At 46.6% G+C, this 26,656-nt stretch overlaps 1 protein-coding gene across 8 annotated transcripts in view; it reads left to right on the top strand.

Moving 5' to 3' along the window:
* ABHD2 (abhydrolase domain containing 2, acylglycerol lipase) overlaps positions 1 to 21,499 on the top strand; it is a 108,583-nt gene extending 87,084 nt beyond the window's left edge. For all 8 annotated transcript variants that reach the window (XM_057721534.1, XM_057721538.1, XM_057721540.1 and 5 more), the window contains 5 exons: positions 8,483 to 8,575; positions 11,047 to 11,157; positions 11,613 to 11,682; positions 13,331 to 13,415; positions 15,506 to 21,499. In XM_057721534.1, the coding sequence (XP_057577517.1) occupies positions 8,483 to 8,575; positions 11,047 to 11,157; positions 11,613 to 11,682; positions 13,331 to 13,415; positions 15,506 to 15,702 (556 nt within the window). In that variant the 3' untranslated portion in view covers positions 15,703 to 21,499. The remainder of the gene's footprint in view (positions 1 to 8,482; positions 8,576 to 11,046; positions 11,158 to 11,612; positions 11,683 to 13,330; positions 13,416 to 15,505) is intronic.
* The last annotated feature ends 5,157 nt before the right edge of the window (positions 21,500 to 26,656 follow it).

Below are 26,656 nucleotides of genomic sequence, written 5' to 3'. Positions count from 1 at the left end.
TTGATAAGCAGGAGGATGTAGGACAAGTTTGGTTCTCATCACAGTGAATCGTAAATGACAGCATTTCATTTTGCTGCAACAGCGCCACCTGCTGCTGGCCAAGCACATGACTCGCACGTTTGCCAATCCGAGGCGTCAAAACTAAGGCAAAGGTTTAAACTATGAAACTAACCAACACCTGTGCTACACATTTTACAGACGTGGTCTACACCACTCCTCTTTGAGACCTCAAAGATCTTGATACTCATAGTCACTGTCACATCAGCCTCCTGCAAAGAGGAGAGAAACAGGCAACTTTATCCTCTAGAGCAGCGGTCCCCAACCTTTTTGGCACCAGGAACTGTTTTCGTGGAAGACAATTTTTCCAAGGATAGGTTGGGGGTGTGGGGGTGGGGGGGATGGTTTCGGGATGATTCAAGTGTGTTACATTTATTGTGCACTTTATTTCTATTATTATTACATCAGCCCCACCTCAGATCATCAGGCATTAGATCCCTGGGGTTGCAGACCCCTGCTCTAGAGCATAGAGAACTAATGCTAAGGCTAAGATCCTGTGGCCCTACCCACAGGAGCTGGCAGCAGGTCAGAGAGACACTGTTGCCCTGTGTGTGCTGGGGCTGCCCAGGTCTCAGGTCCCCCTAACATTTTAATGAGATCTACTTGCTAGAAGACAAGTGCCTTACTTTAAACCAGCGTAACCTTTTTTTCCCTGCCAAGGCTTGAGGGCACTGAGCCTTTTCAGCAGTGGGATGGTGGCAGCCATGCTTCCTTTACACCAAGGTGGAGCGAGGAGGGCTCGTCTGCCTCTGCAGGGGCCACACAGGAGTTCATGCTTCCGGTAAATCCCTCCTAGTTGAGTCTATGGAACCGCTTGTCAGTGATCCATCCCCTCCCTCTGGCTTCTCATCCCAGTAGCGCACCTCCCCACTAGCCAGAGCCAGTTCCAGGCTCAGAAGCCAGCGCCAGCTTGCTATAGTTAGCGAAATCTAGCTGCTGCTAAACTAGCTCACGTTTGATGAGGTGCCGAACCAGCGAAGGTGGGAGACAGATGTCCCGCAACTACGTGGTATCCAGCGGACTTAACATGTGCCCTCAGCATAAACAGCTGCCAGCTAGCCCTGGAAATGTGTGTGGTCAGACTCAGCCTGACTCTCTGGTTTAATTAATCATTTGAAGCTATCATGAAGACCCTTGATTATAAATTTATCCAGTGAATAGCAACCACACAGAAGTGCGAGAGGGGGAAGTAGTCGTGTCGAAAGATGACCCCTGATTAATTCATTGATTCATTGATTCTTTAATTCATTCAGCAAGACACCCTTCCAGGTAATAGGACACAATCCTGAAGAAGGCCAACAAATTCCCTGCCCTCGTGGAGCTTAAAGAAAAGGGAAGGGAAGCTTTTGTGGTCTCATTTCAGGTAGAATCAAGTCTTGGTTGCTGAGGAAGCCCTCAACAATCTTGCATTGCAGAATCTGCCAATAATAATACAGTTAAATACAAGCATTCTGTTGCAGTTCAGGTGTAAGAGGTAGTCTGTATCTGCTTAATAACAATAGAATGCTGTTTACAAAGCAGCAAACCAACAAATACAGGTCACTAATGGTGACACGCTAGGCATATGGGTGCCGAGGAAGTCCTCAGTCAAGTGGGGAGTCAGTGGGAGAGATTTTGGAAGGAGGTGAGGGTGGGGTCAGAGGGCCCCAGCGGGGGAACTATCAGATCTCCCTAAATGCAGTATGTTTCTAGCTAAGTGAGTGTGTGAGCACCACTAACTTGTAGCCATTTTAACATCCCAGCATTTTTAGCAGGGCCTTCTTGTCACAAGGAAGGGTTGGGCCCTACTTTTCCTGCCAAATTGTGTGTATATTCTCTCTTTTGCAAATGGGCAAACTCCAGACTACAGATGAGTTTATGACAAAAGCAAGCATTATCATTCAAAAGGTCCCTCTATAGAGTTGTACGTTCGTCAAGCCTGTGTTCATAGTTGAAGAGCTGTAAAATAACTTTTAAAAATTATAATTGACTCAGTAATTTTTTAATCAGAGCCAAGCAAAGGGGGAAAACCTGCTGAGTTTAGACAAACTCTGGACAGAACTCCAACCTAGGAAACAGGTTAGCTTGGCCACCACTGGTTGGGAAGCTGATCAAATGTTTTGTCCTTGGGGATTTTTGTTTATTTTTCATTGTTAATTTTTTTAATCAGAAAAATGAGGGTGTGTGATATGCCCTTTGACCCATTAATCCCATTCCTGTAAAAGTGCATCATAAGGGAAAATATTCTGATAAGGAAGAAAGGGGGTTGGGGCTGGCCACCCCTACCCTTGTCTGAGCTCCCTGCCCTGTCCTCTCACAGAGCCCCGCCAGGCAGGTATGAAGGGTTCTGGGCCCCGTCCCTAGTAGGGTATGGAGAGGTTTCTTTTTGCCTGCACTCTCAAGCTGAACTCGCTAGAGGTAACGACCTCTCTGCAGGTCAGCCCTGCCCCTAAAGGGCAACCACCTGCCAGCCCAGAGCCTTCTACTGGGTCTCTTGGTCCCAGAGGTGCCACTGTCTTCCTCCCAGAAGCCACGCTGTTCAAGGCTAGTCCTGGTTTTGCCCCCACTACAATATGATCCTCTAGGGCAAAGTTAGAAATAACCCACATGTCCAGCATGAGGGATAGCTGTAAACTATGATACACGCATTCAGTAGAAAACAAGGCTGCCTGTATTTTTTAAAATTAAGAAAATATATAAAATGGCAGGCTGTGTATATTAAATGTTGGGGGGGTAACTGTAAAAATATGATTATAGGGAGAGGGAAATGGGGAGTTGTCATTCAACTTGGTATAGAGTTTCAGATTTGCAAGATGAAAAAGTTCTGGAGATCTGTTCTATAACAGTGTGGATATACTTAACATTTCTGAACTATACACTTAAAAAGGGTTAAGATGGTAAACTTTACAATTCGTGTTTTTTACCACAATTTTTAAAAAATTTTTAAATGTTTGCATATGGGCAAAGCCTGGAAGGGAACCCCCTCCCTTTGCAAATAAAACTAGTTGTTATATCGGTGTGGTAGCATTCTGGGAAAATACTTAATGTACTATAAGGTTTCATTAGCATATTACTTTCAAGGTATTTTTTAATATTGCCCAGGACCGTATTTAAGAAATGCCTCACCAATCTTAATTTGCGGTGCCCCTTTTTGGAATGTGAGAGTCATGCTTGCCTATCCCAGACGTACAGAACCTTTCTCTCATTCTCATCCTCCGTATTTTCTCAAAGACCACAGGAAAGCTGTTTGGCGTTCTCACAGTCTCTTGGCCCTCTGAGATGTAATTTATATGAGCCAGGAGATTTGAATTCCTTTGAGTGTTAGATGCATTCTTCCCCCGGTTCATTCTCTTCCAACCTTAATTTCTTTTGATCGATGTTTTGTATACTCATTTTGCAAAGTGTGAACTAGAAAAGTTGAGCTTTCTCTGAGCCATACCCCAGCAGCATAAAGTGGTTGTCTCAGCTCTTCCTCACCTAATTGAGTGCTCTGAACGTCATTGTAGAGCCCTGTTTTGTTGGGACCCTCTTCTAAGTGATTTAAAAATCCATCTCCTGGGACTTCCCTGGCTGTCCAGTAGTTAGGACTCCACGCTTCCATTGCAAGGGGTTTGGGTTCCATCCCTGGTGAGAGAACTAAGATCCCACAAGCTGTGCGGCACAGCAATAAGAGAACAGAGCAGAACAGAACAGAACAGAAGTAAAATAAAATATCCATCTCCTTCCACAGCACCTTTTAAAATTCTTTTAACCCTGCAGAGAGAAATCTCTCACCAGCAGATAGCTGGGAAACTAGTACAGATAATATCTTACTATTTAATGTTACATTGATTAGAAATAAAAGCATTTTAAAAGACCTTTATTGGTTTTCATAATAGATAGGTAGATAGATGGATGGATAAGTTCTCTAAAAATCAATACACGCACGTCATTCTGGAATAAGACCCCCAGTGAAGCCTTACTAGTGTTTTGGGGTACTCTCTTCTTATTCGCCATCTCAGCGACAGAATCCTTTTTGAGGGCTTTGCAGCTCTCTGGGGGTATCATCCCTTTTGGAGTTATCTGGTTCTTTCTGAAGTCTATGAAACCTGCCACCCTTTCAACAAGGGTTCACTTTCGATTATACAAAGGTTTTCCTCCCTGTAATTATGACCTAGCTGCATTTTCCCAGGTTCCACATGCCACTGCTGTTTTCAGCCCATTTCTCCTGGTGGGCCAGTATCTGGCTCAGCCTGGGAGCACTTCCTGCCATCCCTTCTGTCTTCTGGAGAACATAGCTATCTAGAGGCAAGTCAAGGATTTGGATATTCTGCTGTGTGGCCAAGTAAGGAATTCATTCAGAACTGAAGTCTCTTGGCTCCAGTGCCCATTTAGCATCAAAAAATGAAAATTCATTTCTTCCATCTGACCTGGAAGATCTCACCCAAACATCCTTTGCATGTTTTTCTTCCTTGGTCTGTGTTTTCTTGTCATATAGCACCTTTCTGCTTTTCCTTCTCTACCTTATTTTGAATAGCTACCTAGTGTCCATCACAGGGTTCCTGCCAATCCTGATCCCATCTCAGCAAGTCTCATTGATACCTCATATCTTATGACTCTGCTGAGCTGAGTTCACCTGTGTGTGCTCTTCCCATTGGCATAGCGGTATCTGAGGCTGTAAATGTCATCTCTCCCTCCCCTTTCTTTCCCATTTGCTCTCATGACACTGCTTTTCTCACCACCCTGTCATACTTGACATCTGTCTGCTGTGGTACCCTACCTTATAGTCTCATCTGATCTGAGTGTTCTCCCCCTAACACCACCATCATTCTCTCTAAACCTTCTTGACTGAGTCATCTGGTTTCCAGGCAGACATTCTCCTCATCCTCCTGAGATGCATGCCCAGGAGCCTGCCCATCCCTCAGGTCTCTTCAGCCAAGGCTAGACTTCAGACCCATTCTTAACACCACTGGTTGGTCAGCTCCCCACTCACCACATCCACCCCTGTCTGCAGAAGTCCATCCACCATTAACAGAAGCAATGAAAGCACCACCAAGGCCCCCAGGGTGGCCTCTGTCAGGCCTGTGATAGAACTGTCTACAAACCTCAGCCACAGAGCAAGCTGGGTGTGAAAACTGCTTTTCTAGTTCAACCTCCTGATTTGACAGATAAGGACACTGAGGCCTGGAGAGGTGAAGTGGCTTCTGCAGAGTTTGGTGAACTACTCAGTGGGGTCAGATGGGCTACAGTTCAAGTCTCTGCTCTAACTCTTGCCAGCCAGGTGGCCTAGACATCTTGTTAGACCTTCCTTCCATCACCAGCCCTGGGCTCGTTTGCCTCCTGCCTCCTCTCATGGCAAAAACATGGTGGATAAATTGGAGTTTGGCTTCAGTGAGAGCTGCATGAGTGAGGTTCTTGATGGGCCATGTGTATAGTGGTTCCAGACCACCTGCTGGTCTTTTGCCATCCCTGAAAATGGTTGTTGAGGCTCACAGTTAACAGTTAAAATAGACTTTGATCTTTGACTCTCCTCAGCAGGGTAAATAATTTTCAGTAGCTCATAATCCAAAAGATTTTCTGTTTTCTATCTTTCTTCTCCTCTTCCTTCTTCTTCATTATTATGGAACATTTTAGACACACACAAAATAAAAGCAATAGGATATTGAACCCTCATGTACCCACCACCACCTTCAACCATGCTTAACTCTTGGCCACTCTTATTTCCTCTGCACCTCATCCACTCACCACTCCCCCGTAAGCTGGATTATTTTAAAGACAGTCCCAGACATTGTCATATTATTCGTAAATATTTCACCAGGTAGCACCAAAAGATGCTAAGGACTTTTTCTTAAATATAATCACAATACTACTATCACACCCCAAAAATTAATAATTCCTTATATCCCGTTTCTAGTCAGTGTTCACATTTCCTTGATTATCTCACATAAGTTTTTAAACAGTCAGTTTGTTTGAATCAGGATCCCCATAATGTCACACACTGCATTTATTAATTTGTTTCTTCAATTCCTTTTAGTCTATAGGTTCCCCTCTCATTTATTTCTTTTCAGTTTTCTGGTGGTGGGGTAATGATGAAGTCAGGTCTTTTTTTAGATATATGAAATGAATTCTTTTATAATACATTGATCTTGATTACGTTTTATTAAACTAATATAAAGTTGTGTCAGTCCCTTAATTTTATATTCAAAGGTGGTGGAAGACATCCCTTAAATATACTGAGTAGTAAACGAAAGAGATGAGGAATCAGTGTTGAGCAGCATTGGTTGGGTGAAGCATTGGTCTCAGCATCCTTGTCCCAGTCCGTTCTTGAACCCTGGTCCCCCGTGAATCCCCAGAGCCTTTCAGCAAGTGGCACCTCTGGGGGCTGTTCAGTCAAGAAGTCAGGGACTTCCCTGGTGGTAAAGCGGTTACGACCCCACACTCCCAATGCAGGGGGCCCAGGTTCGATCCCTGGTCAGGGAACCAGATCCTGCATGCCACAACTAAAAGATCCCGAATGCTGCAACTAAGACCCAGCACAGCCAAATAAATAAATAAATATGTTTTAAAAATAATAAAAGAAAAGAAAGAAAGAAACCAGCAGCGCTGGAGCATCATCTCCTAGCTTAAGTTTATGGTCAGTGCCTCCTCCCTTCCCCACCTCTGCGGTCCCTCTGATATGAAGGAGATACTAACAGAAACAGTTAGAAGGTCAGCAAAGGGAGAAAAGGATGCAGACAAGAGAAAGCTGGGATTTTGAGACCACTGGCTCTCTGATTAAGGGACAGCTTGGGTCCAAGGTCAGAGAAGAGGGGCCCGCCCGGGCAGCAGGCTGTGGGTCAGAGATTGGGTGAGCCCCTCCTCCTTCAGACCAAAAGGCAAGTGTCCACAGTCCCGCCTTAGCTGGGATCCCGCTCCTGGTGATCCGGTCCATCCTTTCTGCTCCTGCAGTGTTTGGGGAGCCCCCCACAAGCCCCAGTGCACTTATAGAGTGACCTTTTGACCTCTGAAGGTGGTGTCAGTCTTCACTGTGAACTTTAGCTCATGGTTTATGAGTATGTCCCAGGCCGTTAAGTCCACAAACCTTTCACTTTCAACTTCCCACTAGCTCTTATTTTTTAACTGCAATGTTATAGGAAATGTTTGCTACTCCAGAACTGGAGGGTGGCAGCTTTGAGGAAATTGCTTTTATAACTCCCTGGATTTTTAAAAAATACCTGTGAACCACCCTCTCTCTCAAGAGTCCCTTCTCTGGCCATCTGGGAGATGAAGCCCATGGATCCTGTGAGGGAATAGTGAGGGACACCCAGATTCATTCCCGGGGTGGAATCAGGCCCCAAGACTCAGAAATATGCAAAATAAAGGTTAGCAGGGCCTCCGTGGCAGCTCTGTCTAGGTTCACACCCGAGGGAAGAAAGCACGGAGTGGGGAGGGCTGAGCCGCACCCTGGGAGTTTCCACATCCGTGTCTGTTCACCTGACACGTGGGCAAGGAAATCTGGGCGCAGAGGCGAGTGGAAGAGGCTGGCCGTGCTGTCTCCTGGTGGTAGCAGAACACGGGCACTGGAGCCAGGCAGGCCTGGCTTAGACTCAGCCATACCTGACTGTTCCAGTGTGACCCAGGGTGGGTCCCTTGACCTGAGTCCGTGGTCTCCTGGATCTGGAACAGGGGATATTACCTGCCTAGTCACCCCCACATCAGAAGGCCTTGCCGTGCCAACCAGACACACAGCCCTGGAGGTAAAAAGACTCAAGACAAGCCCCAACAGCCATTCCTTGCCCCTTAAATATGCTAAGGCTAATCAAAAGGAAGCTCAGATTATAGGATTATAGGATTTTCCTTTGCCTTGCAAATGGCAACATGGTTTTATTTTTTCCCATTCCATTTTTTTAAAAATTTTATTGAATGATTCTTTAAATTCTATAGTGCTTTATAATTTTTAAAAGTTTCACACATGGGATTTCATATAATCCCTTAATAACTCTTTCTCCCTCCCCTATGCTACCCCTCCCCCTCCCCTCCCCACCCTGCTAACCACTAGTTTGTTCTGAGTCTGCTTCTTTTTTGTTTTATTCTCTAGTTTGTTGTATTTTTTAAGATTCCACATATAAGTGGTAAAAAGAAGTGTTTTTAGGTTTTGCTGAGCGCTTGTTTTCTCCACACACCCCCTCCCCTTACACACTCCTGTTATTAAGCCAGAAAAACACACGTGCAGCGTAGGAAGCCATGTAGAGAACGTGTTCAAATGACAATTGAAGCAGGTCCTGAGACGAAGAGAAGACCAAGGTGAGGGAAGGAGGGGGCCAGGAGTGTCGCCAGCAGTTTGAGGACCACACACCCAAGCCCACGTTGGAGCGTGGGCAGCCGGCGCTCTCAGCTGCAAGAGCTCCGGCTGCAAGAGCTCCACCTCCCGCGCCGCCAGCGCCATCCTCTCCGCTGCCCCTCTCACTGTCACATGTGGTTCTTGCAGGGCCCAGGAAACCTTCATGCAGTGGGACCAGTGCCGGCGCTTCTACAACTTCCTCATGGCTGACAACATGAAGAAGATCATCCTCTCGCACAGGTGGGTGCCTTCCCTGCCCCTCGGGAGACGGACAGCACCTTTCTGAGCTTATTTCACTAAAAGCCACAATTCCTCTTTCTCCAAGGGGGAAAAAAAAACAAGGCAGGGGTGGTACACATTCTCTGCTGACTGCTTTGTGACTTGGTTAGAAACAAACTTGTCCCAAGCTACCAAATTCACCAAATCACTCTGTGCTTCCATAATTTTCAAAAAGCCCAAGGAGAAAGAGAACCTGTTTCAACACCATTCTTTCCCAAACGAGGGCAGTGCTGAGGCCGGCTGGTCACTGTTGAGGAATGTTTCTCCTTAGGATGCCTTGGTACTTGGGGATCCAGAATCGTTCTCTGCTGGCCCTTGGGGTTCCGACCAAGCAGCAGCGGGATGTCCACACTCTCCATGTTCTGCCGGCCCATCTCCTGCTTGGAATCCTTTGGTGGGTTAGCCCCTGACAAGTGCTTAGAGCAGCGCCTGGCCTGCAGGAGCACTCAAGAAATATTAGTGACGATCTCATCGTTGTGATCATTGTTAGCGATATCAGCTCTCGCCCCTCCCCCACACCTCCCTCCCCCTCCAGCTGGACCAGGCCACTCAGAGGCCCACGTGCCCTCTAGCCTCTCCCACACCACGTATGCCCTTGCCAAGGACCCCCTTCCCATCATCTCTGCTTGTCCAAACCCAGCCCATCCTTTTAGGTCCATCTCGGGTCTCTGCCTCCGTGAAGCCAGCTCCTCCCCCCACAAGGTGTTTTTCTGCTGCCTCCCCAGTGTGAATCCTGTGTCATGAACTAAACTGGAAAGCACTGGAGGGCTTGGGCATGTTTTGATTCCCCCAAAGCCTGGTACAATTTTAGGGGGTTTTTGATGCCACTCTATGAAAAACAGTCTGACCGAATGATCAGTTTCTTATTCTCTATTTTTCAGTGGTTAAAAGAAAATATGGTACTGCTCACCCGGCCAGTCACACACCCCAGACTTGGCTTCCTGTGGGTGGGGTTCACATGGCGCCTGGGCAAGGCTGGCGCTCACAGCTGGCGTTCACCAGGCTGCCGGGCACGTCCCCAGGCCCTGGTGTTAGGTGGGTGGAGGGCATAGGGAGACTTATGTCCCCTGGGCTGGCTGAGTTTCCACGTGGCTCGTGGTGTGTGAGCATCAGTTGTGTGCTGGGCCCTGAGTTGGGTGTGGCTCAGCTGAGGTTTGGATGGATCCAGGGACTTGCTGAGGTTCCAGAAGGGGTGAAACCAGGCCATCAGACGCCAAGTCCAAGTCCTCTGTCTGTCTTCCCACACCTCTGCAATGGAAAGTGAACTCCTTCCTCCCAGGGAACATTTATTTTGCTACAGGGCCCAGTTTTGCCATTAATTAATTAGCCCAAAAGGTCCATCATGTAATTCTTAACAAATTGAGAGGGTCCTTTGGATGTGTTCTCAGAGTATTTACATTTTTAAAATTTTCCACAGAAAGCCAAACATCTAGAAATTTCAGGGACACTTTATTATAATTTTTTTTTCTCATCAACATTGTCTTTTCTTTTTTAAAATTTTTTTCTAGTTTTATTGGGACACACTTTACATTGTGAATTCTATCCTTTATGTATATGATCTTCCTAATACTGTTTTGGGAAAAAAAATTTTTTAAGAAATCTGTTCCTCTTCTTTGGAAGAGGTTGTGAATGGATACCAGAACATTTAGTTTCCATAGTGAATTTTTCCCCCTGTAGGGCCAAACCTCAAAGCAAACTCAGTCTTCCTTCAGCTGTGTGAGTGAGAGCCCTTGCTGGGAATGGAATGTGCACATTTTGACCTTGGCCTTTATTGTCATCCTCTCCAGATGGATCGTTTTCTTACTAGAAGTGATTCCTCTTCTGAGTATACGTTAGCTTTTTAGCTAACATATTGGAGAGCTGTTGATTTGCCCAAATGCTGAAGGGCTTAACCATTATCTTCCTTATTAAGTGACAGAAAGAGCTCGAAAAGGGAAAGGGGTTCCTTCAAAGAGGTAATGTCAACCCCCGTGCAAAGAGGGGGCCGCCACTGTTTGGCTGACGGCCCACCGAAGGCCACAGTCCATCCCAAGACCCCTCTGCGGGGCTGGTTTTGTAACAGTCACCTAGGCTCAAACCTAATCCTTAGTTTGTCCAGCTGCCTCTTAAAAGGAAAATAAGGTTTTGACGTTCATTGTTCTTCAGTTATTCAAAAGTCAACAGTACGAGCATATCCTCTGGGACATTCTGAAGGCTGAAGGGCTTTATTTCCAAGTTCCCCACATGCACTGTGTCAGAGGCTCTCTCCTGGCTTGCCTCTGGGCGAGGAAGCAGGCTCAGCTGCGGTAGCTTATCATATGCTTTAAAAAAATCTTTTTTTCCAGCTTTATTGAGGTATAATTGACAAAATTGTAAGATATTTCGTTGTGCAGTGCAGTGATTTGGTTTCTCATCTGCTTTTCGTTCTCTGTTTGCTTTCTGTCTCACTCTAGGCAAGCTCTTTTTGGAGACCATGTTAAGAAACCCCAGAGCCTGGAGGACACGGACCTGAGCCGCCTCTACACAGCCACATCCCTGATGCAGATTGATGACAACGTGATGAGGTGTGCCGACGCTCTGGGGCAGGGTGCCGGGTGGGAGGCGGTGGGCCAGCGCTGCCCAGCACCCGGGCTTTCTTCTGCCCACTTTAGTGTTAAGGGCCAGTCACTCTGCTAAGAAAACGTCGCTCTAATGTCATGAGTCTCACAGTGCCACGAAAGAAGCCCCTGTCCCTGGCTCCATTTTACAGAGGAGACGCTCAGAGAGGTTAAGCCCTTTCATACGGTCACATAATCAGTAAGTGGCAGAGCCAGAATTTGAACGCAGATGTCAAAGCTGGGTGCTCTTAACCCCCAACTCTGGCACCTGTGTATACTCTACTGCTACGATGAGTTAGTGTGGGGACTAGCACAGTAATAAAATCAACTCAGCATTCCAATCTTATTTCAAGTATTGTTTTGTCTTTTTCTTTTGTGTGTGTGTGTGTGTGTGTGTGTGTGTGTGTGTGTCTGTGTCCCAGGAAGTTTCATGGCTATAACTCCCTGAAGGAATATTACGAGGAAGAAAGCTGCATGCGGTACCTGCACAGGGTGAGTGGCCACACCGACTCAGGGAACGGCATCTCAGAATCACCCCATCCAGCTCCACCCGTGGGATAACAGGCATCCCTCCTAAGCTTCCCTGGTGGAAGCTCATCCAGCATCTGGCTCCAACCGCTCTAGTTGTTGACTTGGGTTTATTATTGAACCAAACTCTGCCCCTCTGTGACCTCCACATAATAATCCCCGAGCTGCCCCTTAGCACAGTGCAGGGCCAGTCTGCTCCCCAGTCTATGTGAAAGCCCTTAAAATTGCTGCCACACCCAATTTTTTCTCAGTCTTCCTTTGACAGCACAATCCTGCCTATTCCTACCATGGTTCCTCATAAGAAGTCCATGTAGATTTCCTACAATTTTTTTTTTTAGGCTCTTTATTGGAATATAATTGCTTTACACTCTTGTACCAGCTTTTGAGGTACACCAAAGTGAATCAGCTGTATTTTTACGTATATCCTCATATCCCCTCCCTCCTGCTCTCCCTGTCCTGGCCCTCTAAGGCATCACCCATCTACAATTTTTTTTGATCGTTGCGTATTCTGTTGGTTTGGTGCCTAGGACTGAACTCAAAATTCCTGCCGTGATCTGGCAAGCACACAGTAAAATAGATGCATTTCTGTATCAGAACCATAAAAGGAGTATGTCTTTTGTCGAAGTAGACTGATTTGTATTAATGCAGTTGTGAGCAACTACAATAAACTTTGTATTAAATTAAGCTTGTGGCCAGTCATAACCCCCCTGTTTTTTACCCGAACTACCACCAAACCAGTCTCTCCTATGCTGTCTTTGAGCAATTGCTCCTTTTACTCAAACACAGGACTTCCCATCCATCCTTGTCAATGTCCACCTGTCGGTTTGGCCCACCACTCCCCCAGCTAAAACAGACCATTGTGAATGGCAGTTCTGCCATCGGGTTGTATCAGCCACCCCTCCTACTTTAGCATCATCATCCAGGCTTTTCATGTCTTCGTTTAAGCCATTACAGAAACATGAAGCTGTCCAGAGCCAATGTCAGGGGCCTCCAGGTAAGGCAACCAGTCATTACACTTACTGGGCATGGCTGTGCAGTAACATCTGAGTGCCCCCATCAGCATCATCTCCACTAAAAAGAAAAAGGACACTGCTGGTTGTTTTGCAAAAATGGACATTGAATGCAAAGCTGCCAAAAGCTACCCAATATCCACCAGCCTGCTCCTGTTTTCAACCTTCAGATTCTTCTAGAAAGGCTCCTTTGTCTGGAGTGTAGTACACTCCATTTTTCTTCCCCACAATATAAATTGAATGAATATGTACAAAACTCTGTAAAGGCATTTTTCTAAAAGGTATGACTAATCTGAGACACTGTAAAGAGGACCAGAAATATTGTGCCCGTGAGCATCATAGAGTCTTTACCCTTGCAACCTCAGAGCATGTGGGTCACCTAGGACACCGTGCTTGTCTCCTGCACTTGCCTGTCAGGGCTGTGATCACAGTGGCAGTTATCATTCCTGCCACTGCCAGGAAATACAAGGCATCCTTAGTCCCCACTGAGCACTGACCCTCTTCCCTTTGCTTCAAAGACATGTCCGGTAGTGTATTTGAGCCTTGGATCAACTGGGTCTAAAAAAGGGAATTGATCACTTAATTCTGCTTTATTGTTTCAGATTTATGTACCTCTCATGTTGGTGAATGCAGCTGATGACCCCTTGGTGCATGAAAGTCTTCTAACCATTCCAAAATCTCTTTCGGGTAAGTGTTTCTTCCCTCAACCACTCAGCAAACTGCCACAGTATGTCACCTTTATCATGCTGTCATCTCCTGGAGACCAGGGCATCTCTTGGCAGTGTTCTTATTTAGTCTAGCCTGAGAGTCCTGGAGCTGTGCTGGAGCCTGGGTAGAGCCTTTTCATGTTCTTTCCTGGTGCAAGAGACAGGATCATCATGTATATTCATAGCCAAGAGGTTTGGGGAGTCCACTGGTGTTCGGTAAAATTATTGCCTCAGGGATGTGGTTCCATTAAGTCTGAGAGTTTGACTTAAAGAGATATTTAGACTTAAAATTTGACCTGAAAAGCAAAACAAAAAAGCCAGTTCTGCTACCTCTTGTGACAGACTCCCCATCTGCTTTGAGGATAAAAATATAACCAACTGAAAAAGCAAAGAAGGTTGCTCATGGGAATGTTATCTTGCCTCAGGCTGGCACGGCCTCACGCCATGCTAGGTAGGAGCAACGGGAGAAACTAGGAAGAGGGTAGCAGAAGGAAACACTTGGGTCACGTTCCAAAGCTACTCTGCATTGTCATTCAGATCCCTCAGACCTAATCCCCTCCCTGCCCAGTCCTCTGTGATCACGTTTCCTCCTGTAAATATCAAGTGTTCACCAGAGGGAAAAGGGGTACTGATGATTCTCTCATGACCCCAAGTTAGAGAGTAGATGATACAGCAAGCAGACAAAGGACCCACACCCAGACAGAGCTCCGTTCTCTGCTCAGTGTGAATGCATGTGGCAGGTGCGTTATGTGACAAAAGCTGTCTCCTGTCAACCGCCTGTCGAACCACAGGCTCCCTATGCGAAAGCTGGGCAGCAGTGAGAGGAAGCAGACTCGCTGGTTTCCTTCCGCACATCTAAAGTAACATCCACAGCCCTAGTGCTGCCCCTCAGAAACTTATGAAATTGCCATCGAAAGGGAAGAGGAAAGGGGGTCAGACAAGAAAAGAGCCCTGTAGAGCCAGAAATGTGCATGCCAAGAAGTGCCTCAGAGGCCTGGGGCAGCCTGCAAGGGGCCCCTTGTCACTTAACCTCCTGGGAAGGCAGATGCTCCCTCTGGTACCTGACTGTACCCGGCTGCCCATTGTGCACACATCTTTAGTAATGGCTTTACCAGCCCACCGGGGACTCACTTAAACATGGACTCATGAAGTCAAGCTCCAGGTTAGTAATTCTTAGATGGCCATTTAGCATGTGCCATTGAGAGCCTGGGCATCATTTAACACAACTTGCAGCTGTATGTTTTAGTCTTGAAAGATAAAGTTCTGTAATGAAAAAATCATTGACTTCATTGAATTCACCTGGTTCTCTAGTAAATAAGAGTATTTTATGAATCCCTCCTCAAAGCCTGGTCCCCACCAGTAGCATCGGCATCAGCTGGGAGCTTGTTACAAATGCAGAATCTCAGCTCCTTCCCCAGGCCTATCAAAGCTGAATACGCATTTTAAGACGGTCACCCAGGTGATTTGGATGCACGAGGTGGGAAGTGCTTGGCTATACAATCGAGTCACCTGGGGAGTTTGAGGAACACCAATACCTGGGTCCTCTCCCTCTCACCTACCACCCCTGACTCCACCCCACCCCCAGCCTCAAACCAGAATCTCATTGGTCTGGATTTTTAAAACACCCAGGTGTGGCCTTCCCTGGTGGTCCAGTGGTTAAGACTCCATGCTTCGAATGCAGGAGCACAGGTTCAGTCTCTGGTTGGGGAACTAAGATCCCACATGCCATGCAGCATGGCCAAAAACAAACAAACAAAAACCAGGTGATTCTAATATGCAGTCAAGTTTGAGCACCACTTAGAGTTCTAAGAATCTCTTAAGCCCGTACTCATTTTGCTCCAAAGCCAAGCTGCTATCCCAAAACCTACTACATCCCACCATCTTGCCTGCCTCACCAAACCTCCCTCCCACTTTGGTGAATGAGGCAGAGGGAGTAGACATCAGATGCCCACTTAGGTGACAGTTTCACCTGTGGGGAAAGCTCGGTCCGCCCTGGCCAGCCTGCTTTCGCACCTCCTGCCCTGGAGCTGGTCAGAGGACAGTGACTCACTCACCGCCTTTCTCCTGCAGAGAAACGGGAGAACGTGATGTTTGTGCTGCCCCTGCACGGGGGCCACCTGGGCTTCTTTGAGGGTTCCGTGCTGTTCCCCGAGCCCCTGACGTGGATGGATAAGCTGGTGGTGGAGTACGCCAACGCCATCTGCCAGTGGGAACGCAGCAAGTCTCAGTGCTCCGACACGGAGCAGGTGGAGGCCGACCTGGAGTGAGGCCCTCCCGGACTCTGGCGCGCTCCAGCTGCCCTGCTCTGGAGCTCGCCTCCTTCACCGGCTGTTTCAGGTCTCCCATCTCCCTCAGTGACCTGGATCTGACCTCACACCATCAGCGGGGACCACCCACCAGACACACCTGACTTGAAAGTAGGTGGCTGTCCCTGAGAGCTCCAGGCTATGTTTGTGCTTCGTTACTGGTTTTCTCCATTGCATTGTTAGCCATGGTGACGAGCGACGGGGTCCTCACCCACCTGTCCGGTGTCGGCATCTGATTGCTTTCAAGCCAATTACATCTAGTTTCCCTATTAAAAATGTGTCTGAACAGCAGTTTTGCTTTGCCAGTCAAAAGGCTTTTCCCCAAGAGCAGTGAAGGGTGTATGTTATTTTGTGGTGGTTGTGTGTGTCCTGACGTAGACCCTAATAAGAGCCAATGCTGCAGATGGAGCTCAGCTTGGGAGCCTGGGGCCCTGGGCCTCCCAGGCCAAGACTGTGGCCTCGTACATGGCAAAGAAAATTCCCTTGAGTCAGAAGCCAAGTTTCTCCCACGCTGTCTTCTAAGACAGTTTTCCCACATGTAGCTGATGATGCGAGTTACCTGGGGCGCTTGTTACAAATCCAGCCTCCCAGGCCCCTCCCCTTGGAGATGCTGTTTCAGTGGGTCTGGGAAGGGGCCTGGGGATTTTAATTTTTGACATATGCCCCAGGTGATTCTCATCGCCAGGCACATTTGAGAAGCACGGTTGTGCGGAGCCTTTAAATTAGAAATGTCTTGGTGGCTCGTGTTATTGAAATTTGTAATCAGAGGTACCTGTCAGCTCCTGGGAGCCTCCAAAGCTGCAAGGCCTGTGTGCGGCTGCCCTGGTGGGACCGCTGTGTGATGTCTCAGAGAGGGCCTGGGCTGGGGGGTGAAGACTTCAGGCTGCGCTTGACTCTGCCTCTCACTGGCTATATGACCCTGGAAAAGTCCCTTTGAATTTTAGTTTCTTCACCTGTAAAATGGGGGACTTGGACCAGGTAGACTGCTGAGGTCACTACCGGTTCTAAAGTTCAATGACAAACTCAGTTTACTGAGGTTTGAGAGAACACCTTTCCAGGGGAGCCTGGGAGCTCTTTCTAAGCATGTAGATGTCATCATTTGCCTTCCTTTTTTTTTTTTTTCTGTCACTCATTTCATACAAAGAGGTTGTTTTTCTTTTTCTTTGTTTTTAAAGCACTCAATTATAATTTTATTTTTTTAACCCAGGTCTCTCTAGCTCTGGCTTTTGATACCAAACAATTCAAAAGTTGGATCCGAGTTTGGAGAAATATCTTTCCAACTGAAGAGGGTGTGATTTTTGAAACCAGATTTTTAATGCAATACCTTATATTTGTAGCCTGTTGGATAGATCTTTCCAGAGTGTGTCTTCTCAAATGAAAAGTCACTCAACATTTCAAGTACTCCTTTCCTCCAATCCTGTGGTACTTGAATATCTAAAAACCCTGCACTTTGAAAAATCAGCAGTTGCTATCTGGAACTAAACAGAATTACAAGTGGAATGACCTAGATACTTTTTAAAAAATGTTCCCTACTTCCTCTCCTTTGTTATAGGACAGACAGGAATATAAATAGTGGGTCTGTGTGTGGCTGTTTAAGGGATAAAGAGAGCCACCAGAGGGCCTAGATGCCAACCCTCATGGCCACAGGTGGATGTAGTTTGGACATTGGTTCAAGTCATGTAACAGTAATGTCTGCAACCTGAAGAAGTTGTTTTCTGACAATCACCAGATCATCCTAAATAATAACATCAAAAACAGCCATTATCTGAAGAGACTGAGACTCCCGTGGTCTCGACTTAGCTTCGGTACAATTTCTCATACACACCAAGTTCACCATCGTGACTTTCCCCTGAAGTTGTAATTTTTCAAGTGCATTTCTTTTTCATGTTCTTTTAGCACAAATTGGCACTTTATCATCTACCCCTCAATTTGAAAGCTAGTCTCTCCCCTCTGTTACTTTTCCCTCCAACCAACAACCACAGCTGTAATCCAGAAGATCCACAGTCATATTTCCTGCTACCACCTTCATGCCTCAAGACTTTTTGTGAAATTAGATAAACGAAGCAATAACTTAATGGGGTTGAATCACCATCCCAGGAAGCAAGAGGCTCCTTTTCATTTGCCTTAGGTCCCATCCCTTGATCTGTTCCAACAAAGTAGTGGCCAGGTACCACCCCCATTCAGGAGGAAAAAACAGTCCTGTTGTCACACACGTGGTGGGGATGGGGGCAGAAGTCCTTGGAGCCTGGTGTGCACGGCAGTTCTGGTGGCCCACAGAGGAGAGGCAGGGCTCGGGGCATAGCCTTTGTTGCCACACAACCGGAATTTACCCCATAGGACTGTGGGGGCCATGTCCCAGCTGAAATCTTTTTAGTGTGTGACTCTGAATGGCACTTACATTCCATTTTGGCTCACATGAAATCAACTGAAGGCCTTTGTTCAAGCTTCAGGCTCTCAGGCATGGAAATGAGTGTGTAACTGTGGCTGTCTTAACAGGAAAATTCTTGTTTGTCCCTGAATGAAAGCACAGAGGCATTGAATTTACAGAGATGCGAGCTCGCCTGATAAACAAGGGAGCAGCATTTCATATGTAGGTCAGCTTTTTCCTTCCTCCCGCTTTCTTTGCTTTTTGTTCATTTCTGATCATAATGTGAAGGCTCTTCCTGCTACTGAGGTCCCTCTTGGGGCTCTCACGAGGCTGAGTTTTCAAAGAGTATTTGAATATTATACTTTAAAATCGGGTCAAGGACATAAATTGCAGAGACCTAGACAATTCTATCACAGGAAGAACACGTTAAAAACCAAGCAGGTTTTTCACAGCTCTCCTTGCTGTTCTCCCTGCCTCTAAACAGTTTAAAGACAGTGATGAAAAGCCCAGTCAAGTTAGGATTATCTGACTTGAAAAATGGTCTCAAGTCTCCTTGATGCATTTATGCTAGTAGGGAGTTTAACAGACTTGAAGAAAACCTCTTACCTTCCCTGCTGTGAGTTTGCACCAGTGATTCCAGAGCAGAATGAAGGCAGAAAGTTGTTTGTTGTCACTGTATTCTTTGAACCTCCCTGCAGCGTTTCTACACATAAGAGTGGGAATATACCTGCAAGGGGAGCATTCCTTTCTTGACGTGATGTTATGGAACCAGGGTCCAGGAGACTTGGATTCTTGTCCTGTCTCTAATTCACATTGGATTGTGGGCAACCACTTCACCTCCCTGAGCCCCGGTTACCTCATCTTAGACCATCTCTAAGTCCACTTCATCTATTTACACGTCTTTTTTGCCAGAACATTCCCACTCACTGGCCTTCTTACAGCCCTTGCAAGTGGAAACAGATAAGTCAAGGCTTCAGGCTTGAGGGGACCTGGAGAGAGGGAGCGACTGCATTCAGCCTTTGCTGGTGAAGATCCTTGATTTTGCCCAAAGCCCTGTGTCTCTGACTGGCTTCTCTTCAGAGCCTCCCGTGTCATCTTATGCTCCTTTCTGTGCCGAGGGTGGTCTTGTGACTGGGACAGGTGCTGACCGTTGGAAGGAGGCGAACATCCCCATCCTTCTGCGTGACTCACGCAAGATTTGAGAGTTCCCATGGCAGAAATCCTTCCTGCTCAGACTTTCATTCTAAAACTATAGTCTTCATTAAAGCTGAACTTTCTGGGTAGCTGAGCTTATATGCCTGGCATCTGAATAAGAGCTCTCTTTGTCCACTGTGTGGCTTGAGATCCATTTTGCCAGCTCCAGGCAAACAATACATGTGTTCTTGTTTGCGTTTGCCAGGCAAGCAGATGTCCGAGCTGTGAGAGGCTTTTCTTTTCCTGTGGCATTGATGCTGACTTAGCGCCAAAGTGAAGATCACTGAAACATCACGTTGAGCTAAAAACTCAGGTCTTTGTCCTCTAAGGTGGGACAGGAGGGTTATTAAGAAGCATTTCACTGCAGCATCTACTCACAATATCATCTGGAATCGTTTTCTTTGCCCAGAAAGCCTTAACTTGCCTCTAGAATAGCCCCTGGTAATACAACACTATTGTGGCTTTGGAATGCAAGTTCTTCTGCTGTAGAAGTCTGAAGCAAAGCCACAGCAAAACCAGATCATGTCTTCACATGGCCTGTACATTTCTTGTTATATTAGGTGCCCCCCGAACCCGTTGACAATAAGAGCAATCTAGAACTGGCCAAACACCTCACCACGGACACCTTTCTTCCTTCTTGGCCTCACTCTGTTGTTCAAAGCCACTTTGGATTAGTTGGATGCTTCAAAGAACCATGAATAGTGGCCTACCTGTGGCATTTAAAGGCCAAGCAATTGAGGGAGAGGCTTTCTTCTTCCCTTGTTATCAAAGCAGAGGGAAGTACCCCCCCCCCATAAACTAGGATTGCTTTTGCCAAATTGTATTTGAAGGGGAATGGGCCCCTACTTTGCAGTGAGGACTGGGATGCTATCCAAAGCTGAAGCTGCTTCCTCTTGCCTGTGTCACTGCTGCAACTGCCTCTGGATGCTGTAGCCCCGGCATCCCCACACATTGGCCCCTGGAAGCAGCCTGCAGAGTCTGGCTCGCCAGCTACTCTCAGACCCCAGACAGTAGACAGCTGCCCTTTTGGAAGGAGTCAGCCGCACATGCACACCATGTTTTCTGAACCGTTTTTCCCAACGTGTATGTGGGTAAAACGTTCATCTCTCTCTATTGAATTAGCTGAGTTAATTTCTAACCAGTGGATTAAGTCTTTTAACTCGACTCCTGTCAATAAAACCTATAACCTACCGTCTCCCTGTTCTGGTCCCCATTAGCCAAGAAGTCTATCGCCGTAAGTTGGGGACAGTCCACGTAGAGCACCTGCAGAAATACCCTTCACCTCCGTGAGCATTCTCCTTTCAGACCACCCACATGGAGCAGCCTGCAGTCACCTAGAATAATCGCTAGGCGCTCAGTCCCAGCGCCAGCCACTTCCTCCCAGGCTGTCTGTGTGGGTGGACCGAGTTCCTGGGGTTGGGAGTTAGGTTTTGTTTGGTTTTTGTTTTGGCCTCTTAAGTTTTCCTAAAGCACAAGTCCATGTAGAATCCTGTCACCTCTGCACAGCAGTTTCAGATGACCTGGGTCTCTCCCACTGCCTCAGGAAGACCTTCACTGTACCTGAGCTTTTGACTTACGCCACTGCAGCTGCCTTAGCGACACCAGGGGCTAGGGGAGCTGGAGGGGGAGCCAGTTTGCATCTCCCCCTTTCCTGGTTAGACGCCCATGAACCACATTCTTCTGTTGGCAGATCTGCTTCCAGATTGATTTTTGAGAACCATCACTTTCACATTCCTAATTTTTGTTTGTTTTGTTTGATTTCGTTTTTGTTTTCGGTTTTTGGGGTTTTGGGGGTTTTTTGTTTTGTTTTGTTTATTTTGTTTTTTTTGGATTTTCTGAAACTTCAAATGCTGCCCTGAAAATAATGTATTTTTGAGTTTGTGTTCTGAAAACCTCCGTGCTGCTGGGTTTGGGAAGGGGGGTGGGGGGAGCGGAACGCAGGATCCTCCAGCACTGAGGTGTTTAAGATTTGCAACTAGCAATGCAATTTTTTCTAAATATGAGGATATTTACCTTTATTAAGAAATTATACTAAACAATGGTGTCCTTGATCATTTTATGTTCTCATATTACTTTTGTTCAATTTTGATTCTGTGTGGTGGTAAACAAAGATCATTACAAACAAAAACTGTAATTTTGTTATCTTTGATTCAATGGAACTTCTTTACTTAAAAAAATAAAAGACTAAAAATGTGGCGTGGCTGTGCATCCTTTGCAGTGGAGATTTTCTATCTAAAAGGATTCTTCCTGTGTCTTCACCAAGGCACAGTTCCTTCAAGAAATGGGCAAAACAGTTCTCATCAGAACTGATTTTAACCCAGCCTTGAAAATACCAAAGAGATGGTACTTCCCTGGCAGTCCGGTGGTTAAGACTTCTCCTTCCAATGCAGGGGGTGTGGGTTCTATCCCTGGTCAGGGAGCTAAGATCCCACGTGCCTCTTGGCCAAAAAAGAAAAACATAAAACAGAAGTAATATTGTAACAAATTCAATAAAGGCTTTAAAAATGGTCCACATCAAAAAAACAAAAAACAAAAAACAAATACCAAAGAGATGACCAGCTCACAGATGTCTTTACAAGCCCATCCTCTCCAGGAAGAAAACCAAGGCCTGGGAAGAGTGAGATATGAGCATTTTAAATACTTGCTGTATAAAGTGGATCATGTAGACAGAATGTAAGGTGAAATGTAAATGGTGGTTGCCACGCGTGATTCACATACTCTTCTAATAGTGTTCTATAAAAAGACTGGGTGAACATGACCTAAATTAAGATTATATTGGGTTGGTTGAGTGATGGTGGTGTTTTCTTCTCCTCTGTATCTGTCTGAATCCTAGCTAAGGTCTCCCAGGGCCAAGCACTGGCCCAGCCAGGAGAGTTGTGCCAGTCTGTGATCTCCCACCCCAAGGACCTTACACTCAGTTTTCTTCCCTCCTTGGTCATGCAAAACCTTTGACAAGCTAAGTGGGGCGGGGAGCATTGGTTTTGAAAGACGTGCATTAGCATGACCTAAGAATGCCCAATATCACATTTCAAAGTGCATCCCATTCTGGTAAGCAAGCTTCTCCCCCACTTCCGACCCCACCACCCCACTCCCTGTCCCCCACAAAATAGCCAGACTCTTTTAATCCAAGGAAACCAACTTGCAAAGAATACTACCTATGAAAGGTTATCACATGAAAGAGATTTCAGGTCCAGAGTGTTAAGTAGATGGACTCCTGCAGCTTGCCAATGTGATCAGTACACAGCTGTGCCTCTCCTGATTCTATCCTATAGATTTGTCCTCAGTGACATTTACCTACAATCACTCGCTGGCCCAAGGGTGCTGATATATTTTTTTACTATACTTTTCATTAACAGGCTCCTCAGCTCTAGCGCTATAGGGAGTGTTTTCCATGGCCTAATTGTATGGCTCTCCACCTGTATGACACCTGCCCTCCTGAATGTTTGGGAAGACCTTATGCGCAGGTTAGCCTTGAACTGCTCAGTCTCTCCCCAGAGAAAAGTTAAACCCCTCTCTCTTTGTGGCTGTGTGCACCCAGGACTTTCTTTGATTCGTACTGCCTACCCCATTTGGAATTACCCCAGCATCTCTACTGAAGACCATTTGGTTTCCTCTTAATTTCCTCCTTTATCTGATGATGTTGATCAAACTGACCTGGAATAAATGAAGTTCTGATTTCTTAATCCCTCTTACCCACTCTACCTACATTTCCTTTATCCCCAGAAATAAACAAACATTTGAGACAAAGTGTTGGTAGTAACAGAGCCAAGGCGTTTGGAGCCAGAGTTGCTGGACTGGGTCTCACCCTAGTCACTTCCTAGCTGACCCTGATCAGTATTTGACCTTGGGTTTTCCTTTTTTCTTTTCTCTTTTATCCCATAAGAAGGGAATAATTGTAATAAGAATGCCTGTCTCTGGATATTGAAAGAATCAAATAAAATAATATTATTTTTCAAAGTGCTAGTGTTATTTTAGGCAGTCTGTTTAGTTCCCACTCATAAATCACCTCCCAGGACAGTATAGAAACCAGAAGAAAAGAGTGGTGCAGCTCTAACAAAGACATCTAACTGCTGGGCCCATGGGGAAAGCAGAGATGGGCCTGGATATAGTTTTCAAACACATTCCTGGACTTGGAAATGCTGACCAGCCACTTGTGTGCCTCCTCAAACCCTGCTCCTGATCTTTTCCTTCCTTAAAATGGTCACCGTGAGAAATTAAGCGTGCCTACCTATACATTTCCTGCCTGAAGGCAGGGCAACTTCTGGGCACAGCGCCAGGGAGGAGATTGCTCTAATTCTGGGACACATAGCCAGGCGGCGGCAGCCACCATCCCACATGGCTTTTGCAGCCCAGCTCTCTGTGCTCTCTGCTCAAGAAGAGCCAATGTAAAGTTTGCCTTTAAATCTTTTATTAAAACTATGGTTCCTCCAAATCCTCACCTCCTCACTATGTCAAAACACGTGACTTATAGCAGAGCCCCTTTGAGCCACCTGGGGAGTTTAGAAAACTCTTGCTGCCCAGGGCACACCCCAGCCCAAGTACTTGAGAATTTCCGGGTGGGGCCCAGGCTTCAGTCGTCATAAAGCTCCCCAGGAGGATCAGCCTGAAAGGAGGTTGCAAACCACTGCCTTGGAAGCTTTGGCCCTTTAATGTGCGTTCCCCTGAGGATCTTGTTAAAATGCACATGATGATTCTGCAGATCTGAGGTAGGCCCTAATATTCTGCATCACTAGCAAGCTCCCAAATAGGGCAGACACCCCCTCCTGGAACCACACTTTGAGTAGTAAGGCTCCCAGGTATCCTGTGAGCTTCCAGACTCTGCACTGCTAAGCTTCCTCAACACATAGCCACGCCCACCATTGAAAGTGGGATGAAAGGTGGTCCAGTTCACCCTGAAGGTGACTCTTCAGCTCTTTTCCTGGTTGACTTAAGACCTGAGCATCCCTCTTGCAGGAAGTCTTTGCCAGCTTTAGCCTCCTACAACATCCCTCAGGTAAACTTGAGGCTCTGAGCAGTGACCAGTCTCGCTCAGAGGGCTCTCTGAAGCTGATGGCTCATTTCCCTCCTGAGACCTCCACCCACGCCTTAACAAATGCTTCCATCTGCTAACAGACAGTATTTCCCCAAGGGCCACATGATGCATCACTGTGACGTCCCAACTTTTGCTCTGCTCAAATTACTTTCACATGCAGAATCCCTGCCTCATCCCAGATGTCTCCAGAAAGGAAGGTGTTCTGAGCAGCAAATGGTTGTCATGAAAGTCGTTTTGTTGTCCCCCTTCCCATGTTTGGTGGCTTTCAAGAGTATTTATTGTCCCTCTTCTTCTCTCATTAATGTGGAGGTGGGGACCACTTGTAAGAATCCAGCATCTGTAGGCAGCTCGGATTTTGTGAGACTGAGCACTTCAGATTTTAACATTAACATTCATGGTCTTCAAGCACCTGCTCCCAAAGGGAGCACCACCTTCCTGGCAGGCAAGGTCTGGCTCAGCCAGTCCCCCGCCCAGTCTGTCCCTGGGCATAGAGGGGCAGTACCAGGGCATGGCCAGCAGGGGGCGGTGGCAACCCACAGTCAGAACTGACTCACTGGGTCCCAACCCTACAGCTTCTGCCTCAGGAAACCCCTGGGCTTTTTTGTCAAACCCTCCCTAAGCTAACGCCCTAGCCCTGCTGAATTTAGGGGGAACCCCAGCATCCCATCTGGATTTGAGTAAGAGCCAATGCTGCCCCAAGAGCCTCTGCCTTGCAGTTGTTTCCATATCCTGATCTCATTTGTAAATTAAAGCTCCCACAAATCAGAGGGTGGGCCTAGGAGGGCTTCTGGCAATTAGGGGCCAGGGGAAAGATGGGAGTCATCTAAGAGGAATCCGCCAGTCTTTTCCTCAAATTTGGGACACAACTCTTTTACAAAACAATTATAAGTGTATCTTGAAAGTTTAAAAAATGCTTATTCCTTTAATTTTTCAAACTCAGCCTCATCCCTGCCCCCACTCTACCAACACCTGTACTGTTGACTCACCAACACCCTCTCTCTTGGCAAATGCAAGTCCCCATTCTCTTATCACTTGCCCCCTCAGCAGCATGGCTGTACCCTCGCACTTGAAATACCTTCTTGGCTCCGGATGTTCTAGGAGATCTCTCTGGGTGAGGCTGCTGAGCCCCCTTCTACCAGAGCAGCTCCACACTTTTTAGGCTTAATACTAGAGTTCCACATAAGGTTTGATTTGGAAAAGCTTCACGTTTTAAAGGGTTCGAAGAAGGGTTAGGAGAAATCCTCCCTGGTCAGCCACCCACAATAATTTGCTATGATTCTTCCTCCAGTTCTGAAGTTGTGTATATATCATTTATGAACATAGATTGTTGACTGTGAACATCATAAAGAAGGAAGTTACTTGGGTGATGAGCATACATTGCAAACCCTAGAAATGAAAGAAAAGGTATAAGAAATAAATGCATATATATGTACAGTCACATATATATGTTCATGTACATAGCCACACTGGAAAACAAGAAAGAGAATTCAGTAGTTCAGAGGAAGTCCTGAAGGAGTGAAAGCAGAGGGCATTGGATTGAACCCACAGCCCAGGAAACAGCTGAAGGTCCTGCCCTAGAAGGTGGGTACAACACCAAGGGTGCTTCATGCCCAGAAGGAGACAAGAGCAGAGAAGTCTTGGGATGATTACTGGGGTACCTCAGCGGAAGTAGCCAGGCCAGTTGACCCTCACCCACCACCATGAGCCAGACAACAGGAACAGGTGTCTGCCTCTGGTGGGAAAGTCAGTGTAGGATCTTAGGAGAAGAATCTGTCTGTGCCTATGAGCCCCATGCCCAGAAGAAGCCAGGCCCTCCCAAAGAGGGAGCAGCATGCCCAGTACACCCTCAAAAATCACCAGACACTTGAGGAAAGCCAACTCCACAGAAAGGAAAGCATTTATATTTGTCTAAATATGCAGAACTTGAAAGTAGAAGTTCATTGCTGTAAAGTGTCTGAGACTGAAGACAAAGAAGAGCTTTCACTGTATAACTTGAGGCCTGGGAAAGTGCTCAGAGAAGATACCATCTGTAAATCTAAGTAACACCATCTGTTGCGGCAAGGGATCTGGAGAAGAGAGCTTTGGTGGAGAGACCCCACAGACAGTAGGAGGAGGGCACAAGTGCCACCCTTGAAGGAGGTCCAAGCTCCTGAGCATCACTGCATACGTCAGACTGCACCTGACTGAAGGGGACCAGACCACCCCAAAATGGAGCCATTTCAAGGCTGCTTCCACCCTGGAATTCCACATGGAAAATTTTTCACCTGCCTACCAGCCACCAAGATCACTGTACTTGCCAGATCATTTGCACTTATATTCTC

This window comes from Hippopotamus amphibius, chromosome 2, assembly GCF_030028045.1.
Source record: "Hippopotamus amphibius kiboko isolate mHipAmp2 chromosome 2, mHipAmp2.hap2, whole genome shotgun sequence".
NCBI lineage: Eukaryota > Metazoa > Chordata > Mammalia > Artiodactyla > Hippopotamidae > Hippopotamus > Hippopotamus amphibius.
The sequence above is the reverse complement of the archived record's forward strand: the minus strand, read 5'-3'. Positions and strand labels throughout refer to the sequence as shown.